At 44.2% G+C, this 27,830-nt stretch overlaps 2 protein-coding genes and 1 long non-coding RNA gene across 7 annotated transcripts; 1 reads left to right on the top strand and 2 right to left on the bottom strand.

Annotated features, from left to right (window-relative positions):
• The first annotated feature begins 4 nt into the window (after positions 1-4).
• Acp1 (acid phosphatase 1) lies at positions 5-15,644 on the top strand. 4 transcript variants are annotated; one of them, NM_001313740.2, is made up of 7 exons: positions 71-117; positions 2,517-2,678; positions 7,203-7,276; positions 7,513-7,626; positions 13,174-13,235; positions 14,399-14,504; positions 14,672-14,906. In NM_001313740.2, the coding sequence occupies exons 2-7, from the start codon at positions 2,654-2,656 to the stop codon at positions 14,747-14,749; spliced, it is 459 nt and encodes a 152-aa protein (NP_001300669.2). In that variant the 5' UTR covers positions 71-117; positions 2,517-2,653; the 3' UTR covers positions 14,750-14,906. The 4 variants fall into 4 exon arrangements, with proteins under 4 accessions (NP_001129034.1, NP_067085.1, NP_001300664.1 ...); NM_001135562.1 differs by lacking the exon at positions 2,517-2,678 and having other exon boundaries at positions 5-117; positions 14,672-15,644; NM_021262.3 differs by lacking the exons at positions 2,517-2,678; positions 7,513-7,626 and adding an exon at positions 7,362-7,475 and having other exon boundaries at positions 42-117; positions 14,672-15,640.
• LOC134479359 (uncharacterized) lies at positions 10,751-14,672 on the bottom strand. The gene is made up of 2 exons (XR_010052581.1): positions 11,191-14,672; positions 10,751-11,070 (listed from the first exon to the last, which is right to left on the bottom strand). It is a non-coding gene; the product is annotated as an uncharacterized LOC134479359 (long non-coding RNA).
• A 1,142-nt stretch (positions 15,645-16,786) lies between the features above and the next one.
• Alkal2 (ALK and LTK ligand 2) lies at positions 16,787-26,377 on the bottom strand. 2 transcript variants are annotated; one of them, NM_001109372.1, is made up of 5 exons: positions 25,505-26,199; positions 23,454-23,507; positions 23,293-23,373; positions 20,579-20,644; positions 16,814-17,374 (listed from the first exon to the last, which is right to left on the bottom strand). In NM_001109372.1, the coding sequence occupies exons 1-4, from the start codon at positions 25,758-25,760 to the stop codon at positions 20,580-20,582; spliced, it is 456 nt and encodes a 151-aa protein (NP_001102842.1). In that variant the 5' UTR covers positions 25,761-26,199; the 3' UTR covers positions 16,814-17,374; position 20,579. The 2 variants fall into 2 exon arrangements, with proteins under 2 accessions (XP_006240033.1, NP_001102842.1); XM_006239971.4 differs by lacking the exon at positions 23,454-23,507 and having other exon boundaries at positions 16,787-17,374; positions 25,505-26,377.
• Between the last annotated feature and the right edge of the window lie 1,453 nt (positions 26,378-27,830).

Here is a 27,830-nt window from a genome sequence, read left to right as displayed (position 1 = left end):
CGCGGGCAGAACCTGGCAGTGCGCATGCGCCACGTCTCTACGCGGTTTCTGGGCGCCAGGGTCTGCACCGAAACATGGCAGAGGTTGGGTCCAAGTCAGTGCTGTTCGTGTGTCTCGGTAAGGACTCGCCGACTTAAGGGTCTTTTTCTTTGGGACCCCGAAGTGCTCTCCGTGTTAAGCTTCTAAACAAGAGCCCTGGGCGGAGGGAAGAAGAGCAGAAGGCCTTGGCTGGGCCCGCGCCTAAAAACATTCATTTGCCTGGCTTTTTCATACGCATCCCCCATTTTCTGGTACTCCCCTGAACCTAAGGTCTGTGTAGTTTTGTCCCAGATTATGCCCCGGTCTCCTTCCTGCCCTTCCGAAGCACGTGTCACCCTCCCAAGTGCCCTTCCACCACAAATCTTTGTCCTACTCCCGTCTCTCTCCCAAGCCTGTAGGCCCTTTTCACTTGCTTCTCCTAAGTCTGAGAGTCGCCCATCACCTGCTGTGGTAGTTACTTTCATATCTCTGTGCTAACACTGTCTAACCAGAACAACTTTAGGGAGAACAGATTTGTTTTGATTCAGTTTCGGAGGGTTCAGTCTACTTTTGAATGATTGCAGACTCTGGGCTTGTGGTGAGGCATCACGGTCATCAGGGCGTCCAGAGCATGAGTCAGGCTACCTGCTCCTTGTGGACCGGAATCACGGAAGGGGAGACATGGAGGTAGAGAACAAGACAAGCGGTTAGCCCCAAGAGCAAGCATCGTGATGTATTTATTTTCTTCTGTGTAGCCCCACTTGTGTTTTTTCATCACCTCCCAGTAGTTTGGTTATATTTCTAATCTAATGGAGTAAACCATTGACTAGGTCAGAGTCCTTACGATCAAATCCTCTCAGGCTATGCCTTTACCGACGTCCTGAAAGTTGTTTTTTCTAACCAGTCAAGGTCACAATGAAGATAAATCATCATCCCTGTCATTTCCTCAAGCTCTTGTCCCTCACCAACGTGCTTTTCTTATTCTGAACCGTCTCACCTGCTAACTGGCAGGTGGCTTCATATTTGTAGTATGACTCTCTAAGCTGGCCCCTTCTATTAGAACAGCTGGAGTTCTTGCCTTCCCCAGAACCCCACCCCACACCTCTCTCATTCTGCCAAGGTGAGCCTCAGTTACAGGAAGACCATTCTGTGACAGCAGTTTCCCAAACAGGTTTGTTCGATGTCATCTTTGGGTCCCAGTTGCTGTGGTTCTCAGCCAGTCTCTATTTTTTTTTTAAGTTGTTCTTTTTTTGTTCTTTCATTTTTTTATTGGATATTTATCTACATTTCAAATGCTATCCCCTTCTCAGTTTTTCCCACCAGAAACCCCCTATCCAATCCCACCATCCCCTGCCTCTATAAGGGTGCTCCCCCACCCATACACCCACCCACTTCTTCCTGCCTTCTGCCCTGGAATTTTCCTACACGGGGGCATCCAGCCTTCACAGAACCAAGTGCCTCCCCTCCCATTGATGCCTGACAAGGCCATCCTCTTCTACATATGCAGCTGGAGCTATAGGTCCCACCATGTGTACTCTTTGGTTGGTGGTTTAGTTCCTGGGAGCTCGGGGCCCTGGGTGGGGGGTTGGGGGGTGGGGTGTGATATCTGGTTGGTTGATATTGTTGTTGTTCCTATAGGGGTGCAAACCCCCTCAGCCACCTCGGTCCTTTCTCTAACTCCTCCACCACTGGGGACCCTGTTCTCAGACGAATGGTTGGCTGCGAGCATTCTTTAGTTCTCTCTGAGACCTTGGTTGTTTTCAATCCCTGGGACAATTACTCAGTTTTGCTACATGAAAAATAGTTTTTCTTTTTATAAGATGAATAGTCTTTCAAATACTTCTAACACAGAATTTTCATTCTTAGAATTTCAACATTGATTCTCCTTTAAGTAATATGTAATTCTTTTCTTTTTTCAGAGTTCTTGCCTCATTGCCTCGGTTCAGCAATCATTGGTCTTTTGGCCTTTGCTTTTCCTACAGAGTAGCGCTCCTCCTTTTTCGGCTAGAAGTCTGCCAAGACTTTCTGTCCACCTCACTTTATCTTTCCCACCCACCTGTGGGGACCGCCCTCAAGAAACTGTTGCTGTCCTTTGCCTTGATGTGTGGTTAATTTTACTGGGTACCATGCTGGGTTTTTCTTGAAAAGCCATATATTTTATAAAGACAAAATAAAGAAAAAAAAGTCAGGGGTTTTCATCCCCAGACTGTTAGTCACTTCCTTTTATCCCCCTATAGAGATATTTTATCGCATAAATTGCATTTTTAATTGACAGCCTGTTGAGTTCTTAAGAAGAGCTATCTTTCTAGTGGGCAATTGCTTTTTTTTTCCTTTATTTTTCCACTTTCAGTACAATGTAGTGTGGTGTTTGCAAGGTATCTGTACTAGGTAATTTCTATGAAGAGAAAAGTAAAACTGTGGCCTTATTTCATGTTATCTGTGCTGGCATATTACACCCACATGACTTTTTTTTTTATTTTTTTATTTATTTTTTTCAGAGCGGGGGACCGAACCCAGGGCCTCGCTCTACCACTGAGCTAAATCCCCAACCCCCCCACATGACTTTTAAAGGGAAGTACATGCTTGCTTATGTTTGACTTCAATATAATTCAGCATTTTGTCTTTGCCACTGGAGATGCATGTGGTGGTGAACACCGCAGGTAAAGTCCAACTGTTGTGAAGCTGGTTCTCTGCCGGTCTCCATCAGTCAAGGAACGCCAGTGGCCTCGTCCAGTGGGTGAAGTGTGCAGCCAAAACAGAGTGGGAGCTGGGTGTAATTTGTAGTCAGGACTCTCTTGAAGGTGAGCAGAGACAAAGGTGGCAAGAGACCTGTCTGTCTGGGCTCAGAAGGCAGAGCATGAGGATTTCAGGTAAAAGTTGTAACCGGAGAAATCACTATTTTGGAGATCAGGCAGCTTTCTGAACCAAGATTTCTTTGCCTGTGGGTACCAAACTTGTTTCATTCTAAATACCTGGGGAGAAATTGGGTCCTTATATACAGCAGATACTGTAGGGCAGGGATCTGCATCCTCTGTAAAGAGCTGGGATGAATCCTTAAACTTCATGTGGTGATAACTTAGTGTAGCCATAGCTTGGCTCTGTTCAGTAGAACTCGTTCCTGGATGCCAGCATTGGAACTTGATGCAGTTTTCACATGTCACAAGGTTTTCTGTATTTGCATTATTTTTAATGAGCTAAAACTAAAAATTTGGTTAACCCTTTAGACAGCATGTGGATGTGGTAGTCCAGGAGTGGTCATTTCTGGACCCTATTTGGAGTCTAAATATCATAGGAGGCTGTATGAGGATTGGGTTTACTCTGCGTGAGATAAGCCTTGGGAGGTCCAGAACAGAAATGAGAGGGACATAATTTGTTCCATCTGCAGTGTGGAGATTAGGCTGCAGGAGGCCCTGGGAGAAGCAGGGATATCATTTGAAGTAAGATGTGTTATAGTCAGTTGCTAGTCCAGGAAACTTTGAAGATGGTATAGATGCGTTCTACCAAGAGACCCTTTGGAGGACAGTAAAAGCTGTTGTGTTTGAAATGCACAAGTTTTATTCCTTCAGAACCTTTTTTCGAACTAGTTAAGATTGAAGTTGTTTTAGCAAGATGAAGAAAGGAGCATTTTGCTCTGTGTAGCTAGAAGGGACTCCACAAAGGCAGGTGTGATCTCAGCTTTAGTCATAGTGGTTGTAAGAAAACGAGGCTATGTTTAAGTTTCAGGGACTTGTGGAAATGAAAACCTGAGGCTCTGTGCTTTTCTCATGGCCAGTGTACTCACTCTTATTAATGTGTGTATGCTTTTATTTTCATTTTTGATGGGCTCAGAGGTCTAACCTCAGCTGTCTATCTTTAATAACATTAATTTTAATAACAAATTGGTGAGCTAGAGGCAGAGTTCCCTTCTATTGATCTTGTGCGTTGTATGATTTGTAGTCTCCAGAGATAGGATACTTTGAATCTATACTTACACACCTTACTTTACATATGGCTACCTGGGGGTGGGGCATGGGTGAATATGCTAAAACGATGATATGTCCTGAGTTTTTACATTCTAAAAGAAACAAGACTGTTACTTCATAGTTAATGATAAGTTTTCTTATACAGACGTCTTACATTTTACTTTTACACACTAAGATATTACATTTCGGTTACTTCTAAACTTCTAGAATAATGGTGCTTGTCCTAAACTGCCCACCACTGTTACCTCTTTTGTCTGGATATGTGGTGATGTGCAAAAACTATAAACAGAGTGAATCAGTGCCGAGGGTGGCCCTTATGAAACACATCAGGACTAGGGAGATCTTCATTGGTAAAGTTCTTGCCTTGTAGACATCAGGGACCTGGGTTTTACTCCAAGAACCTATGTTAAAATAAAAGAAAAACAAAACAACACTAACAACAACAAGAATTGTACATGGTAACATACTTTTATAATCCCTGCACTAGGTAGATAGAGGTTGTTGGGTCCCTGAGCCTCCTGGCCAGCCAGCCTGTCCTACTAAGGTTACTTAAACTAGTAAGAAACTCTCTCAAAAATAAAGGTGGGCAACCTCTGAGAAATACCGCCCAATATTGTCCCCTATTCTCCATCTGCACCTGCACGCTTGCATTCTTGCACCCACATGTACTCATAGAAAAACCAAACAAAAATTAGAATGTAGAAAGGGAAACCTTCATAACCAGGACTAGCATATGGAGGACATTTAAAATGAATTCCTGTCTTAGCTTTAATGATTAATTAATAAGACTATTATTGCTCTTAATCTTTCTTTCTCTCTCTCTCTCTCTCTCTCTCTCTCACACACACACACACACACACACACACACACACACACACACACAGTGGAGGGGGCGGGAGAGGAGGGGAAGAAGCCAAGTACTTAGTTTTGTAGATATGGAAGGATGCACAGTCATGGCAGGAACTGGTCCAGGGACCAGAGCATTCATATTTCATCACATCTTAGAATGTCTGGTTGTGCATCAGAAGCCAGGAGCTTTTGACCTCCCGCATAGTTTCTTGCTTGTTTAATTTTTTCTTAATGTTTGGGCTTATGTGATAACACCCAAATATGGTGTTTTGTCTTTCCGTGCACCTCAGAGTCTCTCTTATCCCATGCCTTCCCACCTCTTGCTCCTTAGGCCAAGCATAACTCCTCTAAGATAGGACATAGAACCTATAATTTCTCTAGTTTCCTGTAAGAAACCTGAAGCCTAGTAATATTACCCCCCTTCTCCCGTAAAAGCCTGTGTGCCAGAGTGAGTCCCATACAAGGAGGAAAGCGTGAGGCACAGACCAACCTCCCCAGGCTCTTCCAGGTCTCCCTGCATTGGTTTCATTAGGACGGGCTGCTTGGTTCAGTTAGAGTTCTTATCAGATGTAGTTGTAAAACTATATATACCGACGTTCATTTAACAAATGGGAAGTGGGACAGTTTTTCCAGCTCTTTGCCTCTTCAATCTGAAAATTTTCATGTTAGATAAACTAATTAAGCCTCGTGTGTTTTTCTCGTATAAACCTGCTCATCAGAGTTGTCTGGGGTGATTTAAATGTGGGTGAGGCTAGGAATCAGACCTTAGACTGTTTCCCATTGGCTTTGTCATGTATCCTCCCAGAGTCTCACTGTCTTCTACCCTGAGCTCTTCTGAACTCCCCACCTCGTAAGAGGAAGTTGTATCTTAAATAGCTTTCTATCTGTAGGCCGACCATAATACTTGGCTCAAAAGTAATAGCCATACAAAATAAATGTGTTTGGTAGCCACATGGCCTTCAGGTTGTTCTCCCTGGGTTCACTAAGTACCGACTTGGCGTGGGATTAGGGCTCCTCGTCCCAGGCCCTGCCTTCTGTGTCTAGACTAGTACAGGTTCTGCCTTCAAGTCCTCCCACAGTGCTGCTTAACTTCTTATCTTAGGAACATCAGCTCAAGCTTAGGCTCCCTGGCGTCCCATTTAGCTTTGTGGAATCTTTGTTTCTCTGGTCTCATACCATTATGGCACTTGTTTATCAGCATTCTCCTCCTTCTCCTCATCTACCTCCTCCCCCCTCCTCTTCATCCTCCTCTTCCTCCATCATCATCATCATCATCATCATCATCATCATCATCATCATCATCTTCTTGTGTCTTGTGTCTTGTGTTTTCTCAGTGTATGAGTCTGCCTCTTTGTTTATCTGCTTGCAGAGCTAAGGTGTCATTTGTCCTTGTTGGTATAGTAAGAATTTGGTTCTTGTCCAAGTGGGCTCTTAGGAAGTCATCCTTGATTTCCCTGGTATTTTGATGGAGTATCTGTTAACACCTGGAGGCCCCATAGTTTGTGTTTTTGGGGACTCATTTGGATCCTGTGTCATTATCCCCTCACATTTAACTAGGAACTCTGGATATCAGTACTATGCTGAGCTTCCTGGTTAGGCAGTAGAGCTCTCAGCATATTGTCAGTCAATGACAGGAGGGTGAGGTGTCCCCAAGGACAAGAAGACTTATTATTTGGTTCCCCAGAATAAATTTTCTCTTCTTCCATCTCCAATCTATATCTTTTAATGAGTTACAATATATTACTTATCTGAATTCCATGGTCATTCTAAGGAATCACCAAGCCTGACGGAGAGGGAAGGCAGATGTGTAGCCTCTAGTATGGAGCTCCTGACCTATCTGTTGACATAAGAAGTTGGGGTATGTGAGGCAGTCAAGAGAAACCTCTCCCTGCTCCTCTAGCTGGCTAACTCTTGGGGACCACAGTCTTCTTGGGACAAGGCTTTACATATGATTACTCAGTAAAGCCTGTGTGGAATTGCGTTGTGTTTTGCTTTGAAGTATTACTAGTCTTTATTATGTATGGTATACTTAAAAATGCCTATGTCTGTTCTATTATACTTTATTTTAAATGAAGCTGACTGCAACTCATTTCATTGATTTCAAGACTTGCTCCTGGTTCATTGCTAGTGAATATTGATTTGGGTTTTATCTGCTTCCTTGAGCTTTAGTTACCTCAGCCATTCTGTGAGGACCATGAATCTAGTTTGATTAACTGTTCTGTCAGGGAATTCTGTACTGCCTTGCCAATCTTAGGTGCGGGCACTGGGCATCCGTTTTGGGAGTGGTCCACCCAGTCTTCGGGCCAGGAATTTGTACCTACCTTTCTGCCACAGCTAACGACCTCTGTATGTCTTCTTCCTCTCTTTTTTAAGGTAACATTTGCCGGTCACCCATTGCAGAAGCAGTGTTCAGAAAATTGGTAACTGATGAAAACGTTTCAGATAACGTGAGTACCATTCAGTAGGGTGAAGAGTCCAGGCTGAATACCTGTGGGCATCAAGGTGCCACAACACTTCTTTTCTCTCCCGCAGTGGAGGATAGACAGTGCGGCTACATCCACCTATGAAGTGGGGAACCCCCCTGACTATCGAGGGCAGAACTGCATGAAAAAACATGGCATCCACATGCAACACATTGCACGGCAGGTACCGTATGGAGCTTGACATATGTTTTGTGTTACAGTGGGCCATTGACAGCAGCGCCGTTTCCGACTGGAACGTGGGCCGGCCCCCAGACCCAAGAGCTGTCAGCTGCCTAAGAAATCATGGCATTAGCACAGCCCATAAGGCAAGACAGGTAGAAAAGATCTCGTTTAATTTCTACTACCTAGAATTCCATAACTTGAGAGTCTGACCACCCTGTGTTTTGCAGAATGTATTAGGTAGGGGTCGACTAACTTGCTGCCTGTGTAGTTGTGGAAGATTTGGACCTTGGGTAACTTGTTAAAGTACAGATCCCAGGTATAAGCCGCAGTGAGGCAGTGTGGCTGGGAGCCAGGCCTGGCGGTGGTCTTCATATGTTACCATGTGCAGACAGACTTCTGCTCATGCTCCTAGCTTGTTAGTACATAGAAATGTCTTTTCTACTTTGAAGTATCTTAAACATACAGAGGGGCTTTGGTGTTAGCACAGAGGGGGTGGTGTTAGCACTTGTCTCACCTGAAGACTATGGAATTAAAACAAACTCTTCTGTTACAGATGAAGGTAGTTTTATATTCATATTATCAGAAAATGGCAGCTGTTGTATTTCTTTGAGTTCCTTATTGAAATTAAGTTGTTCATTGACCATTTTTAATTGCTGATCTCATTAGGCAGAAGATGAAAGAGTGTATATCATTCGTTCACTTAGGTCGTTTCAGGCTTTTGCATACATGGTCCATCTGCCACTGTCTGGAGAACATGGACTTACTTTGAGTGACCAATCAAAACTGTAAGACATGTGGTTCTTTTAATTTCTGCTCATGTATAGCAAAAGCAAATACAATATTTTACATTCCTAGGCCTTGAAAACCAAAGCCAGAAACTTCCTCCAGAGCAGTTTTAATGACTAGCTTTAGGAGTAGCATTTCCGTAGAATCTTTGTTTCTTTTATGTTGTTGTTTTTCTTTTATTGTCTTTGACTTTTCAGTTCCAGAGCACTAGTAAAGAATTCTTCGTGTGTCAGTATCACATTTTCCTTATGTTTGTAGGTTCGTTCTCTTTACTGATTGCCACACTTCATGTAAATAACTATTTAGTACAGTTCTTAACATTTTTCTAGTCTGTCAACTTAGGTTTAGTAAACGGCATGTGGTTAGGGTACCAGTTCTATTGAACAAAAAAAACAGTGTCTTGGGATAGGAGCTTTTAGCAAGGCAGACTAGAACAGTCCTTGCTGCTCAAGTGTCCCCATTTTCAATGTCCTTTCATCAGCTTCTCCATGGACTGAGTCTAACACCAAGGTTATTTGGCCGTTTCTCCCTTCTCATGCAGAGGTCACCCCCAAAGTTTCGCTCATCATTTTAACATTATAGGAGTAGGATCATTGGCTCTGTTTTGCTGAGTCCGGGTCCTACTCTGGCTCTTGAGGCAGTCCTCATGGGTCAGCCTCCCCAGTGCTGGGAGTCCGGGTGTGCACCATGTCCCTGGCATAGCGGAGGGGGCCGTGCACATGCAGCTTCTTTTCCATGTTGCTGCCGAGTGTCAGAGAAGTTGCGTTGGTCAGGGTTAAGTGCTGTGTTGTTCTACTGTTCTACCTCTGCTGGATGGTGGGCAGCTTCTGTGTGAGAGTATGTAGGCAGTGGCAGCACAGAAGGCGCCATCTAATGGGTTCATAGCCAGTGTCTGTATCTATGCCTCACCAAATGCACGGGGCATGGCTTCTTGAATTTAGGAAGTGCGTATGTAAAAAATTGATAGTATCGCTACTTAGTTTGGAAAATGATCTGATTGAGATTGTTTTTTATTTGAAATTATGTATCTTTGTTTCTGGCTGCTTGTTTTTCTTCTGGTTTACAGTTACGCAGCTTTGCTGTGGGAGATCAAAGATGCTTTTGAACTGTGACTTGATGCTTTTTTAACCAGTTTTTGGGAAATTAGGCTTTACTTTTTTTCTGAGAGGCAGCTTTTATGTGTATTGGGCAAAAAAATCTTTGTTCTTTTTTCCTGTTTGCATCCTGATACTCTGTTCTTATTGAGAGGTTTTCTGCTGACCAGGCTCTGTTCTGCTAAACTTCTTACTGACAGACTATTTTAAGTTTTACTCGATCTTTTTGTAATTGTAGTTTTCTGGTGAAACTTAGCCTCTTACAGTTTTCTGGACATCATACTGTTTTTTTTTTTTTTTTTTTTTTGGTTCTTTTTTTCGGAGCTGGGGACCGAACCCAGGACCTTGCGCTTCCTAGGCAAGCGCTGTACCACTGAGCTAAATCCCCAACCCCATGGACATCATACTGTTAACTATTAATTTATAATTGATTCTTTGACAGTTTCACAATTGTGCATAATGTATTTGCTCCTATTCACCTCTGTTTTCTTTTATCTCCTTCCTCCGCTCCCAGATTCCTTCTTCCGGACATACCTTTCTCCTGCTTGTGTGTGTGTGTGTGTGTGTGTGTGTGTGTGTGTGTGTGTGTGTGTGTGTCCGTTCATCCCACTGAGTTTAATTAGGATTGTTTGCATGCCTATGATGTGGGGCTGTTTACTGGACAGTAGGTAACTTACTGTTGGCTACACCAGTGAAGAAAAGTTATCCCCTCAACTCAGGGTAAGATCTCATGTACCCCTCCCTCATTCTTGCCAGAATACTGATGGGCTCCATGTTTGTAGGTAACAGAAGCCGTTGTGGGTTCACAAGTGAAGACATTCTTAGTATTTTAAGTAAGGTCTGCTACTGCCTTTCTGCTTCACTTCTGAGCCTGATCTCTTTTCCTCTTTTTGGGGAATGGGGAATTACATCTTAGGTGGAGCTTGGTACGTGCTTTTAAGCAAGTGGTCTGCTACCGAGCTACCCCAGCATTATTTAGTTTTTATTTTGACAGTTTCACTCTGTAGCCTAGGCTAGCCGTGAACATGATTTTCCTGCTTCTCTTTCACAGTAGGAGCTGAAATTCCAGGCCTGTACACCTAGGCTTGGCCAGTTGGCTTTCTTCTTGCTTTTGCTGTGTGGTGCCCTTTTGGTGCTGTGTAAATAATCACAGTGCCTGAAAGATCATAGTTTTACCGCTGTTGCTGTGAGGATGCTGGTAGATGTTGTCAGATACAGCATCTCAGTAGGATTGCAGGCTTGTAGTGCCTCTCAGTACCCTCTGCTGCTGGGCCTGAAGATGGCATGGATTGCTTACTTGCAGGGTGGGAACAGCTCAGAGTGTGGTTTCTCTTTACTGAGTGCACATAACTCTCCTTGGTCTCGTGAGCTTTCTGCTCGGGCAGGAGAGGACTTGGTCAGGTCAAGTGGGACAGCCTACACTAACTCTTTTCCTCGGCCTGTGCTCTTCCAAGGTTCACTGTCCCGCCATGCCTGGGCCCAGCTTCTTCTCTATGGTCCCAGGCATCAGGGCAGGTAGGGCCTGCTTTTCCACCATGGCCTTTGCCTGGCTTTCTTTGCTCTTGAGGAGGCTTCTAGGCCCTTGACACCATTGGCATCTCTGTCCTGGTGGCTCTTTGTGCAGGACTCGGTGTGTGTTACAGCTAACCTCTAACCATTGCGTACTGGGTTGTGGTTTAGTATCAAGCACTAATACTTAAGAGTGATCCACAGGTCCTTTGGAAGCATTCCTTTTTTTTTTTTTTTTTTTTTTTTTTCTTTTTTCGGGGCTGGGGACCGAACCCAGGACCTTGCGCTTCCTAGGCAAACGCTCTACCGCTGAGCCAAATCCCCAACCCTTGGAAGCATTCCTAAATTGCACATAACTTCACCTTACATAGTGTATCCTAATATAACCCAGTGCAGAGGCAAGTAAGAATATCTGTCTGACAATGCCGTTTCCTGACCTGAAAATTAAAAACACCTGTGGGCTAGAGAAATATCTTGGTGTCTTAAGACTACTTCCTCCTCTTCCATAGGACCAGAGTGTGTACACACAAACACACAAACACACACACACACACACACACAGACACAGAGAGAGAGAGAGAGAGAGAGAGAGAGAGAGAGAGAGAGAGAGAGAGAGATAGACAAAAAACATCTTAACAGAAAACCCATAGCTATAATGGATTTTTAAGTTTGAAAGCGTTCGTTTGTTTTTGTTTTATGTGTGTGAGTATCTTACCTGAGAGTATGCATAGCACATTTGTGCAGGGCTTGCAGAGGCTAGAAGAGGGTGTCACCGTCTCTGAAATAGGAGTTACAGGTGTGAGGCATTATGTGGGTGCTGGGAACTGAACCTGGGTCCTTTGCAATAGTAACATACCTTTAACCACCGAGCCATTTTTCTAGTCCTGGATTTGCATTTTTTCAAATTAAGAAAAAATTGATTTTGTTTTAGTTTTAGCATTGATAAAACCTCCTAAATGGGCTGTTTGGAAATGGACTTGACTACCTTGGGGGTTAAAGAGCTCTTGGGTATAATGACTTGGGAGAGAACTCTGGGAGGATCCAAGCAGTACTCACTGGGATGAGCAGTTAAGGTCCACACATAGGGACTCAACTGGAGGTGATGTGTTATCTGTGGCTATATTCCTGTTTGTCACACTGCTCTAGTGGGCCAGGTATTCTTAGGAGCGTGTTCATAGTCTTGGAGAAGAGTCTTGGTTTCTGTGTAGGCTCTAATAATGGGATTAATTTGTCCTGTGCTTCACTGTGCATTTTCCATGACGTAAGTTCTAGCTGCTCTTCTTTCTCAGTTCGTTTTAAAATACAAAAATCCTGTGTGGCTTGACTCTATAAATCACTAAGCAGTACATTTTTTAGGATAAATTATTTATAATAAGTCCAAAACTAATGCTAAGATATTCTTCATAACTTGAAAAAATAACATTTTATGATAGTATTTGTTTAATGTCTTTGAAATAAGTTATAAGTGTTGGGTATTGGGGATATCAAAACAATACAGTCCTTTGATTATTTAAGTGCTATGCTATTAGTATATGGACGTGCATACTAAAAGCTAAAATTCCTCATTTTTAATAGAGTGACAAGCAAGTGACCATTTTTATTACTGTTTGGTTATAGTCATTGTTCTTTTAACCCAGGTGTTTCCTGGGTAGTCAAAATCTAGAAGATAAACTTCTTCAGCTGCACTGAAGGGAGCTTACGTGTCTTAAATTATGTGGTGCCAGAATAGAGCACATTGATGAGGACCTGCGGGATCCTCCCTGTTAGCTTCAGACAGACTTGCACTCGTGGATCCTTGTCCCTGGTGGGCCTTCTACCTTTTGAGAATCCATTAGTTCCCCTGTTCTGAGGCTCTGTGTCTTCTCTCTTTCTTGCTTTCCTTGAGAGTATTTATTCTCCTTCACAGGGATGGCCTCACAAGAACAAAGAACTGTTCCTTAATTAATCTGGAGTGGTTCCCAAGGCCTAAGGCATGGAATGATGGATGTGGTGGGGGTGACTGCATGGAGTCATTTCAGATTACATCTTACAGAGGGACCAAAACTAACAACAACAAACTTTACGTCCATGTTTTATATTTCTGATTATTTCAAAGAACCTTTTACAAAACTATTTTGTAATAAAGTTTTGGAAATACAATGATTTTGTTTTAACTTCAAATGTACTCTAAATTGTGTGTTTTTTTTTTTTTTAATTTTAGTGGATAAGTGAACATAGAATTTAGTTAATGAGTTAACATGTAATTACATGGTTTTTTCAGCTATAATGTTGTATGGATGTAATCACTGTTTTTTGATTTCTTAATTGTAGATTACAAGAGAAGACTTTGCCACATTCGATTATATACTGTGTATGGATGAAAGCAATCTGAGGTAATCATATATTTTTGTTTTTTTGATAAAGGGTTTCCCTGTGTAGCCCTGTCTGCCTTGTAACTCACTTTGTAGATTTGACCTTGAACTCAGGTATACTTATCCCTGCTTCCTGAGTGTTAGGTTAAAAGGTAAGCACTGCCATGTCCAGTTCATGCAGTAATCATACTTTACACAGTATTTCTTTCCTCCTCTCAGTTGTGTTATAGGCCCAACAAGTTGTCCAGAATGACTTGCTAGTGTCTTACAGTTTTTGTGTACAAGGTTGATTACAATCTACAGAGTGTTCAGGAGGGCAGGAGGATCAAGGTATGGTTATCTCAGATCTTTACAGAAGTGTGTCTTCTGAGAGACCGTCCAGCCACTACAGGAATGGACAGGGAGAGCAGCTGGTTCGGGGCTCCAGGTGTGGAGGTGATTGATGCCTTGGTCACTGGTTCTTTTGCTCCTGTCACAGATGAGGAGGCGCTTGTATCCTATTTCCGTATAGTTGCTGCTCTGTAGAGTAAGTGACAAGACAGACCGCACTGGGTTTATGGTTTTTGGCTAACCAGCACGGATGGGCTCAGGGTTAAGATGTGGCCTGCAGGTCCACATCCCTCATCAATAAATTTGTTTTATTATCAAAGAAGAAATCAAGGAACCATGAACTTAAATTACTTCCCTAGGTTCATAGGATGGATGGGTGGGCTATAGGGAGCATAAAACCATAGCTGCTGCCACTGTGGCCTGCTTTCCACTAAACTTGCCCAACCACACTTGGTCCTGACCTCACTCAGCTCTCCTACACTGAGTCCATCTTCCCTGCCTTCCTTGCCCTGAACGTTGTCCAAACTGTTTCTTTGTCCTGGGATATGGTATACATGGTCTTTTGAGTTCTTTTCTGCCATTTTATGTATCTGAAATGTTATCATTTTTATTGTATCAAAATACATTTCACAGAGGAAAACTTTATTATATAAATTAAAGATACACATTTTGGGTGTCAGAATCAGTGCACTGTGGCATACAGCTGCAGAAGTCCATAGGTCTGCAGAGTATTCTGTTTCATTCCAAATGAGGTTGTACTGTTTTGATAGGATATTTCATAAACCCTGAGCAGATGTCCCTGTTTAACTTAAAACCATAGATCAGAAATCTAAGTTCATGTTTCGATTTTCCAGAGATCTGAATAGAAAAAGTAATCAAGTTAAAAACTGCAAAGCTAAAATCGAGCTACTTGGGAGCTATGATCCACAGAAGCAGCTCATTATTGAAGATCCCTATTATGTAAGTACATTTCAGGTTTGCAGCCTCTGTTAAGATGAGCAGGATGTATTTATTCTGTGGAATTAAATGAGCAGGATGTATTCTGTTGTATTAAATGACAGGTTTGGGTCTTCTGAGGACACTGTCATCATAAACCATTGCTAGTTTTTCTTTTTGTGTCCTTGCAGGGCAATGACTCTGACTTCGAGGTGGTGTACCAGCAATGCCTTAGGTGCTGCAAGGCCTTCCTGGAGAAGACTCACTAGCTGGTCCTAACCACCACCACTGAGCAACCCACTCCTCAGTGCTGTGCCCAAGGGTGGTGGCAGTCCTTAGCCCCATACCCCACCTCTCTTTTCAGCTGACTTACTGTATATCTTTAAAATAATTGTAGGTGGAAATCAGGCATTTGTTCAGAAGGATAAAAACATTTGAGGCAGACATTTGAGGTGTGGCTCAGTATTCTTAGACTAACAAAAGCTCTGGCCTCGCCATAATTACAAAATAGTGGAACGAGCAACTGTGGAACAAAAGAAAACCCAATAAAGTAAGAATGACCCACAAGGTCCAGATCAGCCTTTGAGCCCAGCGAGCCTGGGTAGTCTGGTCTAACTGGAGTGTGAGCATGGCCAGCACCCAGTGTGCTGTTTGCTTGCCTTACACTCTCTATTCTATATTGTCTCTTATTGTGACAATATCTCCATCCATGGCAGCCTTCCATTTAACACTGGGAGAGTTTAAACCCAGACACACCGAGGGTTCAGATATTTGAGAGAGGAGAACCTGGATGTGATGATGGGCCTGGAACTCCAGCAGGCCATCCTGGGCTGTACAGTGACTCCCTGTCTGAAAGATAAAAATGCTAACAGATGGGAGCAACAGGTTGGTGAAGTTAACACCTTTAATCTCACTTGGTTTTTGTGTAGTTTCTTGAGCTTGGTTCCTATTTGAGCCACTTTGCTTCTTTAAAGAGAAAGTAAGTGTGCTTAAATAGTGGTGTGCGTTTGTAAGTGTTCTCTCATCAACATTTTACAAAGTTACAGGCAAGCATGAGTAATTTTAGTGTATTTTCAGAAAAGGGACCTCAAATTTATGTGGATATATGTCAGAAAAGATTGTGAATTAAACTGGGATGTTATCAAATACAACTAAAAATATAAATCCCGGTGTCTGCCTGCTTTCTTATTGACAATGACAAGGTACCTAAAGCATTGCGTGCGTGTGCCTGTTCTTTGCTCTAGTGTGAATGGTGTGAAGTTTGGGGAGTTAGCCTCTCTATTAGAAAGTAAAGTGACGGGACATAGGCACATTGCTGTGATGGATGGCGATGGATGTCCAGCCGAGAGACTCCAGGACCTTCATGTAGCTGGTGCTCCCTTCCCGCTTTCTGGCTGAAAAGGCAGTAACTGTCTGTTTTAGCCTGTCTCAGCTCTCTGGTCACAACTGGTGAGCTCCAGTCGTGCAGAACTTCTAGTTAGAAGAAGCATCTGGACGTCGGAAAAGGAAGCACAGAGACCTGGGATATGCAGGTATCTGTGTGGCCAGGGTCCTCTCTGTCAGAGGAGGAAAGCTTAGACCTGACTCCAGAAGAAAGCAGCCATCCCAACACCCTCCTAACAGAAAGGCATGATGCTCTCCCAGCAACAGCAGACACTTTAACTGCCTGCTTCTGGCTCCTGTGGGGTTTTGGTCAGAGTTTTCACAAAGTTAAAAACTAGGAAGGGAAAGGGCAAGTAGTCAGCCATAAGGAGGAAATAGATTAAGTCAAAAGCCCTCTGTCCTACTTCACTAGTTGCTTCAGAATCTCGGATTTCTCTTTCATGTCATACAATCCTATTGTTTTCTTGAAATTTTACATGTATATATCTTACATGCAGATCCTTGAAATGTGGGGTTCTGGTGGCTGCTTTGTTCTATGGCTGTCCCAAACAGCACCATAAGGGCTCATAAGCAGAGAAACTTAACTTTTTACATTCAGTCAAATTACGTTTGTTTAAAATATAGCTATTAAAATTTAAAATTGTTCTCAGGGTGCTTCTTGGCTTGGCATTCTCTTACAATCAGTTAGAAATGGTAGATGTGCAATATTTGGAGTACTTATGGCTAAATGAGACCAAGCTATCAGGAATTTATGTCATTCAGTACTTAGTTACATCTACACACACACACACACACACACACACACACACACACACACACACACACACACAGAGAGAGAGAGAGAGAGAGAGAGAGAGAGAGAGAGAGAGAGAGACTGACTCTGAGCCGTGACATTATTACAGAAGAGTCATTCTGAAGACTGGTGATTATTTCAAACATTTCATTTATTTCCTTGTATTTATTCACAGTATTTACATACTATACAAGACCTGGAATGTGCGTATACATTTACAGAGGACAAATGGGACTGGCCTGGGCATATCTGCAGATACATATGCCACTGTCTTCAAATAACTGAGGTTTTTTGGTTTTCATTAAAATTTGTCATGCAGTTCCAAACTATACTTTGGGGTTTTAGTTGTAGAATACAAAATGTCAAATCATACTATACACTCTATGAAAATACAGTTTAATGTTCTGCCTATGTTTCTAAAGAAATATTCCTTGTGTTTCCACCTAATCTTAAAAGGGAAATACCTCATTTTACAGAACAATACATCAAATGTAGAGTGTTGTCTGTTCTTATAATCTAAGAGTGGCAAATCTCACTGACAGATACACTGATTTGCTGAATGCATATTTGTAAACTGTCAGCAACATAGAAAATGCAAAGGAATTATGGAAGAGTGCAAAAATAAATCTCTGTCCACAGGAGGTGGGCATGAAGATGGTTCTGCTCTGTTGGTTTCCAAGGCACTTTTCAGGGTTCCTGGTGTGTCGCTCCTTTGCAGCTGAAAACAATTACATTTGATTTTATATAGCTACTCCTTATGACCAATTCTAGAGGACATGATGCAAGTTTAGCAATATAACAACACATTTATAAACAAGGAGTCTGTATTTCTCTTATGTTCGAAGTCCAGGTCCTTCCCCCGCTCCCACCTGGAAAAAACCCAATTCTGTAGTTTCCATGGGCTAGCCTTGCCTAAGGATGACAGCTACCAGGCACACCTGTCAGTAAGTACTTGCTCAAGTTTAGTGCTTGGTCTTAGATGTGTGATGGGACTCTGGGTATTCTGTCAACAGATGTGCAGTTTGTGTCATCTCTGGGGAAGAGTTTGCTTGCCTCACACTGCTGTGTTCACAAAGCCACTAACTAATCAAAAGCCTTTAGTAGTATTCCTTGTTAGAGTTTACCTTTTAGTCGGGAAGGTACCATCAAGGTTACTAGGCCACATTCAGGCTAAACCATACGTTGTATAGTTACTACTCGTGCCTCTTCTTAAAACAGCCCAAGCTCAGGCCTTTTATTTACCTGACCTGTAGTTTCAGTAATGAGGTCTGTGTGCAGCCCAGAATGTGTTTTCTCTGGTGAGAGGATGGTTGCTGAGTTTCCCCACAGTAACCTCATGAGTTTGCTCATTACTTTTCGTATAGGATTTGTAAGACCGGCCCCATAGGCTCTGGTCTAGAGCTAGGAACAGTCCAGTGGTCTTGAAGATAGAAAGTGAGGACTGGATACAGCAGAAAACTGGTGTGGCCACTGAACTAGCAGAGCATGTGCTTAGGGGTTACTCCACTGTAGTGAGGCCTGATGCTTAGGCTGACGCTGAGGCCCTGACTAGTGCTCGGAACCGAATCTGCAAAGTACCTAAAGAGATGCCTACCTAAGTCTTAAAAATAAAGTTTTAAACTAATAGTTGACAGAGATAGTAACTAGTGTTTTGAACTGACATACACACCTGTATTTTGGCCAAACTCAACCTATTCCATTTCAGACACGTGACTGTTGAAGCAGGTGGCCTTTGGTGCGGAAGTGTGTGAACACAGATCTTCCTCTCTTTGTAACTGTGCTACAGTATCCTGTGAAATCCACACTGATTAATGTAGGGCTGTAACGGGCTAGTGTGGAACTTACTGTGGCTGTTCCATGCCATATCTATTCAACATACTTTGCCTTTTCCTTCCTGTTTTTCTGTAATCTACTGTACTGGGCAAGCACGGATGTGCTGCTGATGCCTGGCAGACAGACCAGTTAGAGCAGGCACATGAGTACAGCGTACTGGTGGGGGTTTGTCTCTGGGAAACTGAATTCTGCAGGAACAGCCAGCCCTCAGGAGACTAGATGGTACCAAAGGCATGAAAGTTCTCAGAGGGTAAGTTAGATAGTCTTTGGAAATACTTCCCAAGTGTCTTCTAGTAAGGTGGTGACACCTTTACAAAAACACACCGGAAGTGAGGTGATATCCCCCAAGTACATCACCTGTGTGTGTGCGTGTGTGTGTGTGTGTGTGCGCGCGCGTGCGTGTGTGTGAGAGAAGACATTTCTGTGTGCTATAAATGCAGGGTTTGAGAGAATGGGAAATGTTGGAAAGAAGGGAAATGAGGACACACACTTCTCAACTTTGGCATAAGAACACCCGCTTCCTCCAGAGAGAGCCGGGTGTGTGTGCAGCCCTGGCTGTTTTCCCGTTTCATACCTAGTAGAGAGCCTATTCCTTTCAGTGGTTCTTGCTCCTGATAAATCAGTCTAGATTGTGAGGATGTGGCCAGCACTGTGAGGCTGCTGTGTACTGGCCCTGCTGACCCACCCAGCCAGGTCCAAAGCTTGCTTCTGCACAGTGCTACCTTTGTCCTGAGCATGCCTGTATACGAAAGACCGCTGCTCTCATCCATTTTTTTTTTTTAATGAGACAAGCAACTACTAAAATAATGTAACTTTCACCTTTTTTTCTCTTTTGTTTTTTGTATTTTCTGGACAGCAGGCGTGTTTTCTGGGAAGAACCATTTGCATTCAGGAAGTCGGTCTGATTTGTGGTGTGAACTCCAACCTAATGCCTGGTGCACTTACAATGTTAAAAAGCACAGAACTGCTTAGATTAAAGTTCTGTCAATTCATCTGAAATGATTGAGTACTGCGGAGTTTGTGTTGGAAAGTAATGCTGTCTTCCCCCAACACAATGAGCTGAGAGCCTCAGGGGTCCAGTGTATAGTTATAACCTGATAGTGCATTTACATTTCTGCCACTAAATATTAGCATTAACACTCAGAAACATCTGTGTTATCTGTGTTAAGTTTTTGTCATAATGATAAGACTCTAAACCTTTACAAGACATGTCAAGTTTGTGTGGCTGTGGTAATAAATAGTGTAATCTAACTCTAAACAAAACAAAAACAAATCAAGTAGAACATGCTTGGTTCAGTGGAACATATATAAGCATGAAAAATGTTTTTAACTTTACTAAGGTACAAAGGGAATGCACATTCGACAGGTATGTTTCAGGGCTTTGTGTGTGCATGTGGTAGGTACACTGTAGATGTGCCTCCTGGTACGCATACAGAAGCTAGAGAAGGATGTTGAGCATTCTGGTATATAACCCCACCTAAGTCCTTCAACACAAGGTCTCACTGAAACTGGCAGTAAGGTAATTCTGTGTAGCCGCTGCAGCTCTGGGGTTACATGTGTCTGTAGCCATGTCTGGCATTTTACATGACCAATAGGGATTTAAACTCTTGAGCCTCGTGCTTGCATAGCAAGTACCCTTACCCTTTGAGCTATACACCCCCCACCCCCCTGCCCCTATGCTTCAGTTTTTTAATTTGGTTTTATGGGCTGATATTGTTGGCTAGCAGGGAGACACAGTTTCTGGCCTACCTCATTCTCTATGTTGTTTATTAAATAAAATTTGAAGGACATTTGTGTTCATCCATAACTGTCAGTAATGGTTAAACTAGGAATTCTACAGCAATAGGCTGAAACATGGATCCTGACACTGTGCTGTAATCAGCCAAGTGCTGTCTGGACTTCCAGTCCACTACCGATAGCCAGCAGGGGGAGCCTTCTACTCATGGCCAGTGTTTTGGAGTTGGCTGTCTGGCTCAGGGTGAGGCTACTGTGGGGGAAAGAGTGCACGACTGAATTCCATGTGTGTTTTATGACCTAAATGGGATCCTGACACCTGCTGTGTGGCCGTCACGATTGCCTGGGAGCTTACCTTATCTCTCCATGCACATGGGACTGACAGCCAGCCGGGTAAGTAACCTGGCACATCTTTTATAGTCTGCAGTGAAAACAAACCATGGACCCTTGTCAGTTGTCTGCACAACACGAAAATTAAACCCAGGCTGTTTGTTGTTGTTCTTTTGTTTGCTTGTTTTGCAAGTACACAAAGCACTGTAACTATGTGGATTTTTAGTATTCCGAAGTCCCTAGAAGCCAGAGTCTTAGCTGCAATCATGAGTTCTAAGTTGCTTACTTTCTTGGCGTTCCAAGCGAAATAAGATGAGGGCTACGGAGGGGACAGACACAGCGTCTTTTGAACTATGACTGCCTGGCCTCAGAATGAATTTGAGGCCACCCCGAGCAACTTGACAAGAACATGTTCCAAAAAGTAGAAAGGAGGAACGGGGATGGTGTAGTTAAGTGGTAAAGTGCTTGTGGGAGGCTCTTGAACCAATTGTCAACAGTAAAGGGGAAAAAAATTAAAAAGCAACATCTCAAGTGTAATAAGAAAAAGTGTAACTGTAAAAGAAAAAGGTAATATTTTTTGAGTGCAGCCTGATATTTACTGTGGCTTCCTAGGATTCTGCACTTCATTCTTCTCCATCAAAAAATATGTAAAAAGGTTCAGTTACCGCAGCTATAGGAGAATTTCCCCAGGACAAAATTATGTGAAAAGCTTCTATAATTTATGATTTACTACAGTTTATTTCTCAGGAAGTATTCACCCTCAAAAGAATCTGAATGAGTAACAATGACAGTTTACACACTCCGAAAACGTTACCTTCGAAATGTTCACGGCATATCTACTTTTGGTTCAAAGAGGAAAGAGAGCTTAACTTGTTTGGAATTGATCTCCTAGATTTTTACTTTATTGATTTTCTTTCTCACTTTTTTGGAATACAGTTTTTCTAAATAGGGTTTATACCAAGGTGGAGTAGATTGTGAGCCCAGGAGTGACGTAACTAACAAACGGTAAATACTTGCATTTGTAACCTGTGGAGATACTGTGTTCCCATCTGAATCCAAGTCTCAAACAACACCCCGTAACCACTAATGTGCATGTAGGTAGAACATACTCTGTTTATCAGGAAGAAGAGAGACTTGGTTTTCATTCCGCCATGCTCCCATGGCTACCAAAGAAGGCTGGGCTCTATGGACCATATTGATTCCAGCACCCCAGGATTTCAGTGAAGTTCTCTGTACATCGTAAAGCATCCTGGAAGAGCTGCCCACTACTGTTCTTTATGGAAGAAGAGGTGGAAAGGGCTAATCTCAATGCACAAATGCATCAGCCTTCTACCTCTGGGACTCAGCCTGAGCTGCGACCAAAGGTCTTTATACTATTACAAAAGTATACGACAGTGTGGAGCACAGTATAACTCTGGGGGAAGCTTGAAGAGACTGCAGGGTGGCGCATGAGCTGTGAGCCTGGTCTTGATGCTTCTGTGACAAGCCATTTAAATCCTGTCTTCTAATCTCTAAGTACATAGGCTTTAATGCTAGGAGGTCATGTTCAAATTTAGAATCTGGAACCATTATTATATGAGAATATTTATTGTAAAATATATAGATACACACTTAGACAATAAAAAAAAAAGGTTCTACGTGCCCAAGAAACAAGTTAGGTATTCTCAAACAGAAGATGGTCTCAGTGCACTAGAGAGCAGGGAGATAATGACCGAAGGGGAACATACGGCAAGTTCAAATGGAAAATCAAATTCTGTAGGAAGCATGTCTGTTCACCTTGAGTTCTAGGCCTGACTCTGATAAGTGCTACTGAGGCAGCCTTGCTGGGCCAAGACCACAGGTGTGAGGGCATGAGCCGAGCAGTGTCTGTCACACAGAAGCAGTCTGTAAGTGACAGGCATCATTCAGAGAGCTGCTGCCCAAACAGAAAGAAACTCCTACGTCATGTAACCGGTATATTTGTGGCAAGCAAAAGGGCCACTTCAGCCTGCTGACCCGGCTTCTGTCCTCTGTCACCTCTGCCAGCAAGATCCTGGTGTGCCTGCAAGGCTTTTCTCCTTTGAGTTTTAAATCAAGCAAAAGTCATCACCCCATTTTTAAAAAATGGTTTTATGAAGAGTGCAGGGAATCATTTTGGGGAAGTGAAATATACTACAGTAGATAAATAGATGGAGCTTGTTGGAAATGAAAAGAAATTTAATGGAAAGAAAGATACGAGAAATGGGGCCACTGCATGAGCCCTGTGTCACCGAGCTGAAGAAGAACAGCCAGAAGGACAACATTCGGAAGTGCAAATAAAAATCTTGGGTGCTGAGGGGTTTATGATTGATGGGAGGAAAACCACACTAGCCAGAGCCATGGAGATGGCCAAAAAAGCTTGACCAAAGAGCCTCAGGCCAGCCAGGCTGGTTATACCCCAACACTGACCACCAGCAGACACCTGAGCAACTCGCCCTACCTGTGTGGTGTTCAGCTGAATAGAACATGGGCTTTGGGCCAGGGTTCATAAACAAATTAGGATGCGGATGAGAGGGGTCAGCCCATTGCAAGAGCTGACTAAGCCCAATGGGTCATCGTGAGTGGCACTGGTTGCTGCAGAATCTAAGCCACCTGCTCCCATGTCTGGGCATCCTGCCCCAATCCAGTCAGATGGGGACACTCAGGCCCCCACCCCTGTCACAGAGCAGCCCCACTGTACTGAAGGAAGAGCAGAGTTTTGTCTACTGGATGCTCACTTACATGCAGGGATGGTGCAGTCCCGCGTGTTGTGGTAAAGTCTGTGGAAGTGCTTGCTGCACTTCGGACTGAAATAAAGAGGACCTGGAACACAGAGGAAGAAAGTCACAGAGACTCAGGGCACAAAGGAGCAGGGAGGGCAGAGGACTGAAGGGGACACACACCTGTGAGATGTTTCAGAAACTTGTCCTTCATCCTTAGATCTCGAGGAACAATCTCTACGAGGGGTGAGAAATCGTATTACTTGAACAGAGCACCTATGAAGTGTGGTCGTTCAGTGAATGTGGAGGAAATTCTGAGAATTGCATTATCCATACTACAATGCACTGGATAAAATAGGAGAACACTTGGTAGTTGCACAAAATACAATGTGGACACTTAGGTCGGGACATGGTTTTTTTCTCAAGCAGCATTAACTACTCCTAAAGCTCCAAATGTTACCAGTCTATTCTCTCTGGGTATAAAGTTACAGGATGAAAAGAAACCTTTTTTTTATATGTTCCAGTAGATGAATCGCTTGCATACACTTTACTTTGAAGAACTTTGAAATCAAATTCCACAGCATTTAAAAGTTCAAGAAGTAAAACCTGAACGTTCAACTCCCAAAGTGTGTCATTTAAGGATCAAGTTTCTTTACGGTTTTCTGATAGGCTGATTATATATATATATATATATATATATATATATATATAGGCTGATTATATATATATACACACATATATATACATATATATATATATATATATATCCTTGGTTTATAAGGCAAAGAGGGGAATTAAAGAAAGATTTTTCACACACCATTTCATAATCATGCTTTCAGGGGGCACCTGGTCTCCAGCAACGATTCCCTGATTTTTCTTTCTGAGTTTGGATATTGTCTTTGCCTCATTTCTCAGCCTCTTCAATCATTTTCTATGTCTCTGACCCACATGAGGCAAGCAGTTTCTCTATGATTGTGTAATGTCACATTGTATTTTACCAGAAATATTGTCTTCCCCTTTCCCAATAGCTGACGAGAGGCACTGGCATGGAGTCTTCCAGGAGGGAGATGGAGACTACTCCCCAAGGCCTTTCTTCGTGCACTCCTTATTTGAGTCAGTTTACACAAAAGTGACCCTATCATATTTGACCTAATTGTGTCATGAAAGCATTAAAAGCTTGTATGCTTCCCTGAGAAATTCCCACGGGCCACTCTGGGAAGGGCTCCATCAGGGAAGCTCTGGCCATTTCTGCCTCTGCTGGAAATGGTGGGCTGGGAACCCTCCCCTGTAAGGAGCAGAGCGTCCTGAACTGGGCACCAGTACATCTTGGAAGTGGATTAGGATTGCTATCTTACAGGCTCACACAGTTTCTTGTTTCTGCCAGGTTTCTCCTGAGAAACAAGCAAAAACAAACAACACACATGCAGGCACACACACACACACACACACACACACACACACACAAACACACACACAAACACACACCCCTCTGTTAATTTCAAAAGTTGATTTATCTTTAAACCCGCTTCTGAAAAACAGTTCTTAAAAAACTACTAATATAATGAGTCTTTCAGTCACAGAAGGTAGCCCTGCTATCCATACTATCAAGACCCACTTTTACTCCTCGGTGCAGTGAGGCTAGAACTCTTCCAGGGCCCACAGTGGCAGGACCCCACTCACTCTTTAGGTCTATGTTGCTGGACAATCACACATCCTTGGTTTCTCAGGTCCAGATGCCAAGACTCATTCCCATCAGTTCTGCGTTGCCAGGACCTCACCCCCTCCTGCCCTTGTGGTTCGAATCCTTGGCCTTCATTCCTTCTCTACCTTGTAGGTTGGCGTCTTCAGACACCCACCAATCATCTATTCTGGACCCCTCAGGTCTACACTGCTGGGATACTCACTTTCTGTTCCTCATAGTCTACTCTGCCTGGATCCTCATCCGCTCTGCAGCCCACTGGTCCATACTTGCAACAGCTCAGTCTTAATAACTTTCTGTACCTCGTGGTCTGCACTGCTGCGGGGCACTCCCCCACTTTGCTCCTCAGATGCACACTGCTAGGGCTCCCTCTTCCACAATCTGACCCTACAGGTCTACACTGGCAGATACTCACCTCTTACTTTCTGCCTTTCAAATCTTCGCTGCCAGAACCCTGTTTCATGTTATGGTCTACACTGCTGGACTCTCACCCACTCTAAGCCCTCCACCAGGGTCTACACCGAGGAACACTCACCCACTCTCTGCTCTTCTTGGTCTGCCCCATAATCCGTGGCCTCTCTGCGGCCCAGGGCAAAGTCGGACTCGCCAAGGAGCTGCAGCCTTTTGGAGTCTCCTATGTGGAATTTCTTCAGCTCCTGGACCAGCTCAACTAGCAACCTCAGCAGCGTTTGCCGGTCTGCAGGCCCCCTGGGCTGCGCATGTCCCGGGTCCCCCACGGTGCTCAGTAGCAGCAGTAACGCAAGGAGCATCGGGCGCCCGGACACGCGCATGGCCTGGTGGGCTGTGTCGCGGGTCTTGGGACCCGCCGCCCCAGCAGCCCGCGCCCAAGTTTCCCCGCACGCGGAGTCCAGGCGGAGCCCGCCGCAGAACTTTCTTTCACCGCGGGGTCGGCGCGCGGGGTCTTTGGACACCTCGATGAGATGGGAGGTCACAGGTGACGCCCGGGGCTGCTGAGGTCCGGAGCCGCGGAGCAGATGGGCCGCCCTGGACTTGAGAGATCGGGGCACCTGCCAGCGGTGGCTCCCGCACTGCCCTCGGGCACCTGTGCCCACGCCGTGGATCCCGCGTCGCCCTCGGGCACCTGAGCTCACGCCGGAGGTCCCGCGTGTGCGGCGCTCCTCGGTTCTTCAGTCCCGACACTACTTCACGAGCTCCAGCCCCACTAGTCCAGCGCAGGGACACAGGACGCACAGCTCCTACGGGGACAGCGCTCACCCTGCTGCTCCGAGTCCGGCTGTCCTCGGGCGCTTCTTATCCCCGCGGCCGCCGACGTCAGGCGGGTCCCCCGGGTTCCGAGCGCCGCTTTAATTAGAACCACCGAGCGCCGCTCTGGGGTGCGGATATTCGTCAGGCCCCTCCGCCTCTCGCTCTCTCATCCCCTCCCTTGTCCCCTCCTGGCCCAGTCTTCAGTCTCCGCCCCTCCCTCACGTCTCCACCCGCGTCTGGTCTCCCCCTCTCTTGTCCTTCCTCTGCCTCTCCTGTCTCCCTCTCCGGCAGTCTGTTTCCCTCCGTTCCTGTCACAAGTGACAGGATGAGCAGAAACGCCTTTACCGGGAACTGGGATCTGTTTTTGTCTAAATGTAGATCTTGGGCTATTTAAAAGGAGCTGCTTGATTGCCTCAACATTGAGTGTCATCTAGAGTCCGGACTTATTTGAAGAGGGATCTGCTGAACACAGGCAGGTTTCTGCTTCTGAAGAAGGTGATGGAAGCAGGAGCGCCTTGCAGAAAGCCCCACACTTGGAGGGACCCAAGCAGTCAGCGAAGGTTCTTAAAGTAGCGACACTGCTGTACCTCGCTGGACCCTGGGCCAGGTTGGCTCCGAGGCTCTTGCCACTCAAGCTGCATCTTTAAGAAAGTTTGATCTTTTGGAAATAGCCAGGCACATTTGCAAGGGCTCAGCAATTTACTTGCTTGATTTCTTTTCCCCTTGTGATAAGTATTACCAACTGCACAGTTTCCCATTTCATTGGTGCTTTCTGGGCAGGAGCTGGAAGTCCTCCAAGTCTGCGATCACATCGGGGAAAGGTGTTCCTAGTAGAGCATCAGAAAGGGAGAAGGCAAGCATTAAAAGCCCTGATCTTTAACCCGCAGCTGCTCAGGCGGCTGCGAAGATGCAGTGCCTTACAGGTGCTCACCTGCGTTGACCACGGGGTCGCTGTGTGCCAAGCCCTGCTCTGCACTGTTGGTCCTTGAGTTCTAACTCAGTCTCCTCTCTCCACCACCTTCTCCCTCCCTTCACTGGTTCTGTTTCCCTAAAAGATCAAGTGCCTGATAGGGTGGGACCAGTAGCTATGGGAGACCCTCCTAAAATGGGACCCCTTGGGTGATGGGTCTATCTTTAAAGGCAAGCAATTTGATTTTCGAATTTGGGTTTCTTTTAGTTTAGTCTAGGTTTTTTTTTTTCTAGTTTATTTAGTTTTGTTGCATCCAATAAAGTTGAAAGGCATAGGTTCCTGACGAAATGCATGCAAGGCAAAGGAAGATTTCACGAGAAACAGATCTTAAGCAGATATGATGGGGTACTTCCCCTGTCCTCCTTTTCTCTCTCCGTGTATAAAGGGACGTGAAGTTCTGGCAAGAGGGAGTCCAGCTGCCCAACTGCTTTCCCCTTCAGCAGGTCAGCATCACCATGCTCTGGTATCTGAATATCTATGCATCACTAATCACAGTGCAATGGAAACTTAGAGAGTTTCTAGCTTATTGTGATTATAGTTTAGACTTGCCTAGACCTGTTTGAAACAGCGCTTCGCAGAATAAAAAGCTTCAGTTTTAGAGATGAAATGAAACAAAAGAGCAGCAGTGGAACGGAATCTACCCCTTCGAATTCTACCAACACAA

This window comes from Rattus norvegicus, chromosome 6, assembly GCF_036323735.1.
Source record: "Rattus norvegicus strain BN/NHsdMcwi chromosome 6, GRCr8, whole genome shotgun sequence".
Lineage (NCBI taxonomy): Eukaryota > Metazoa > Chordata > Mammalia > Rodentia > Muridae > Rattus > Rattus norvegicus.
Note: the sequence above shows the minus strand (reverse complement) of the source record. Positions and strands in the feature narration are given on the sequence as shown.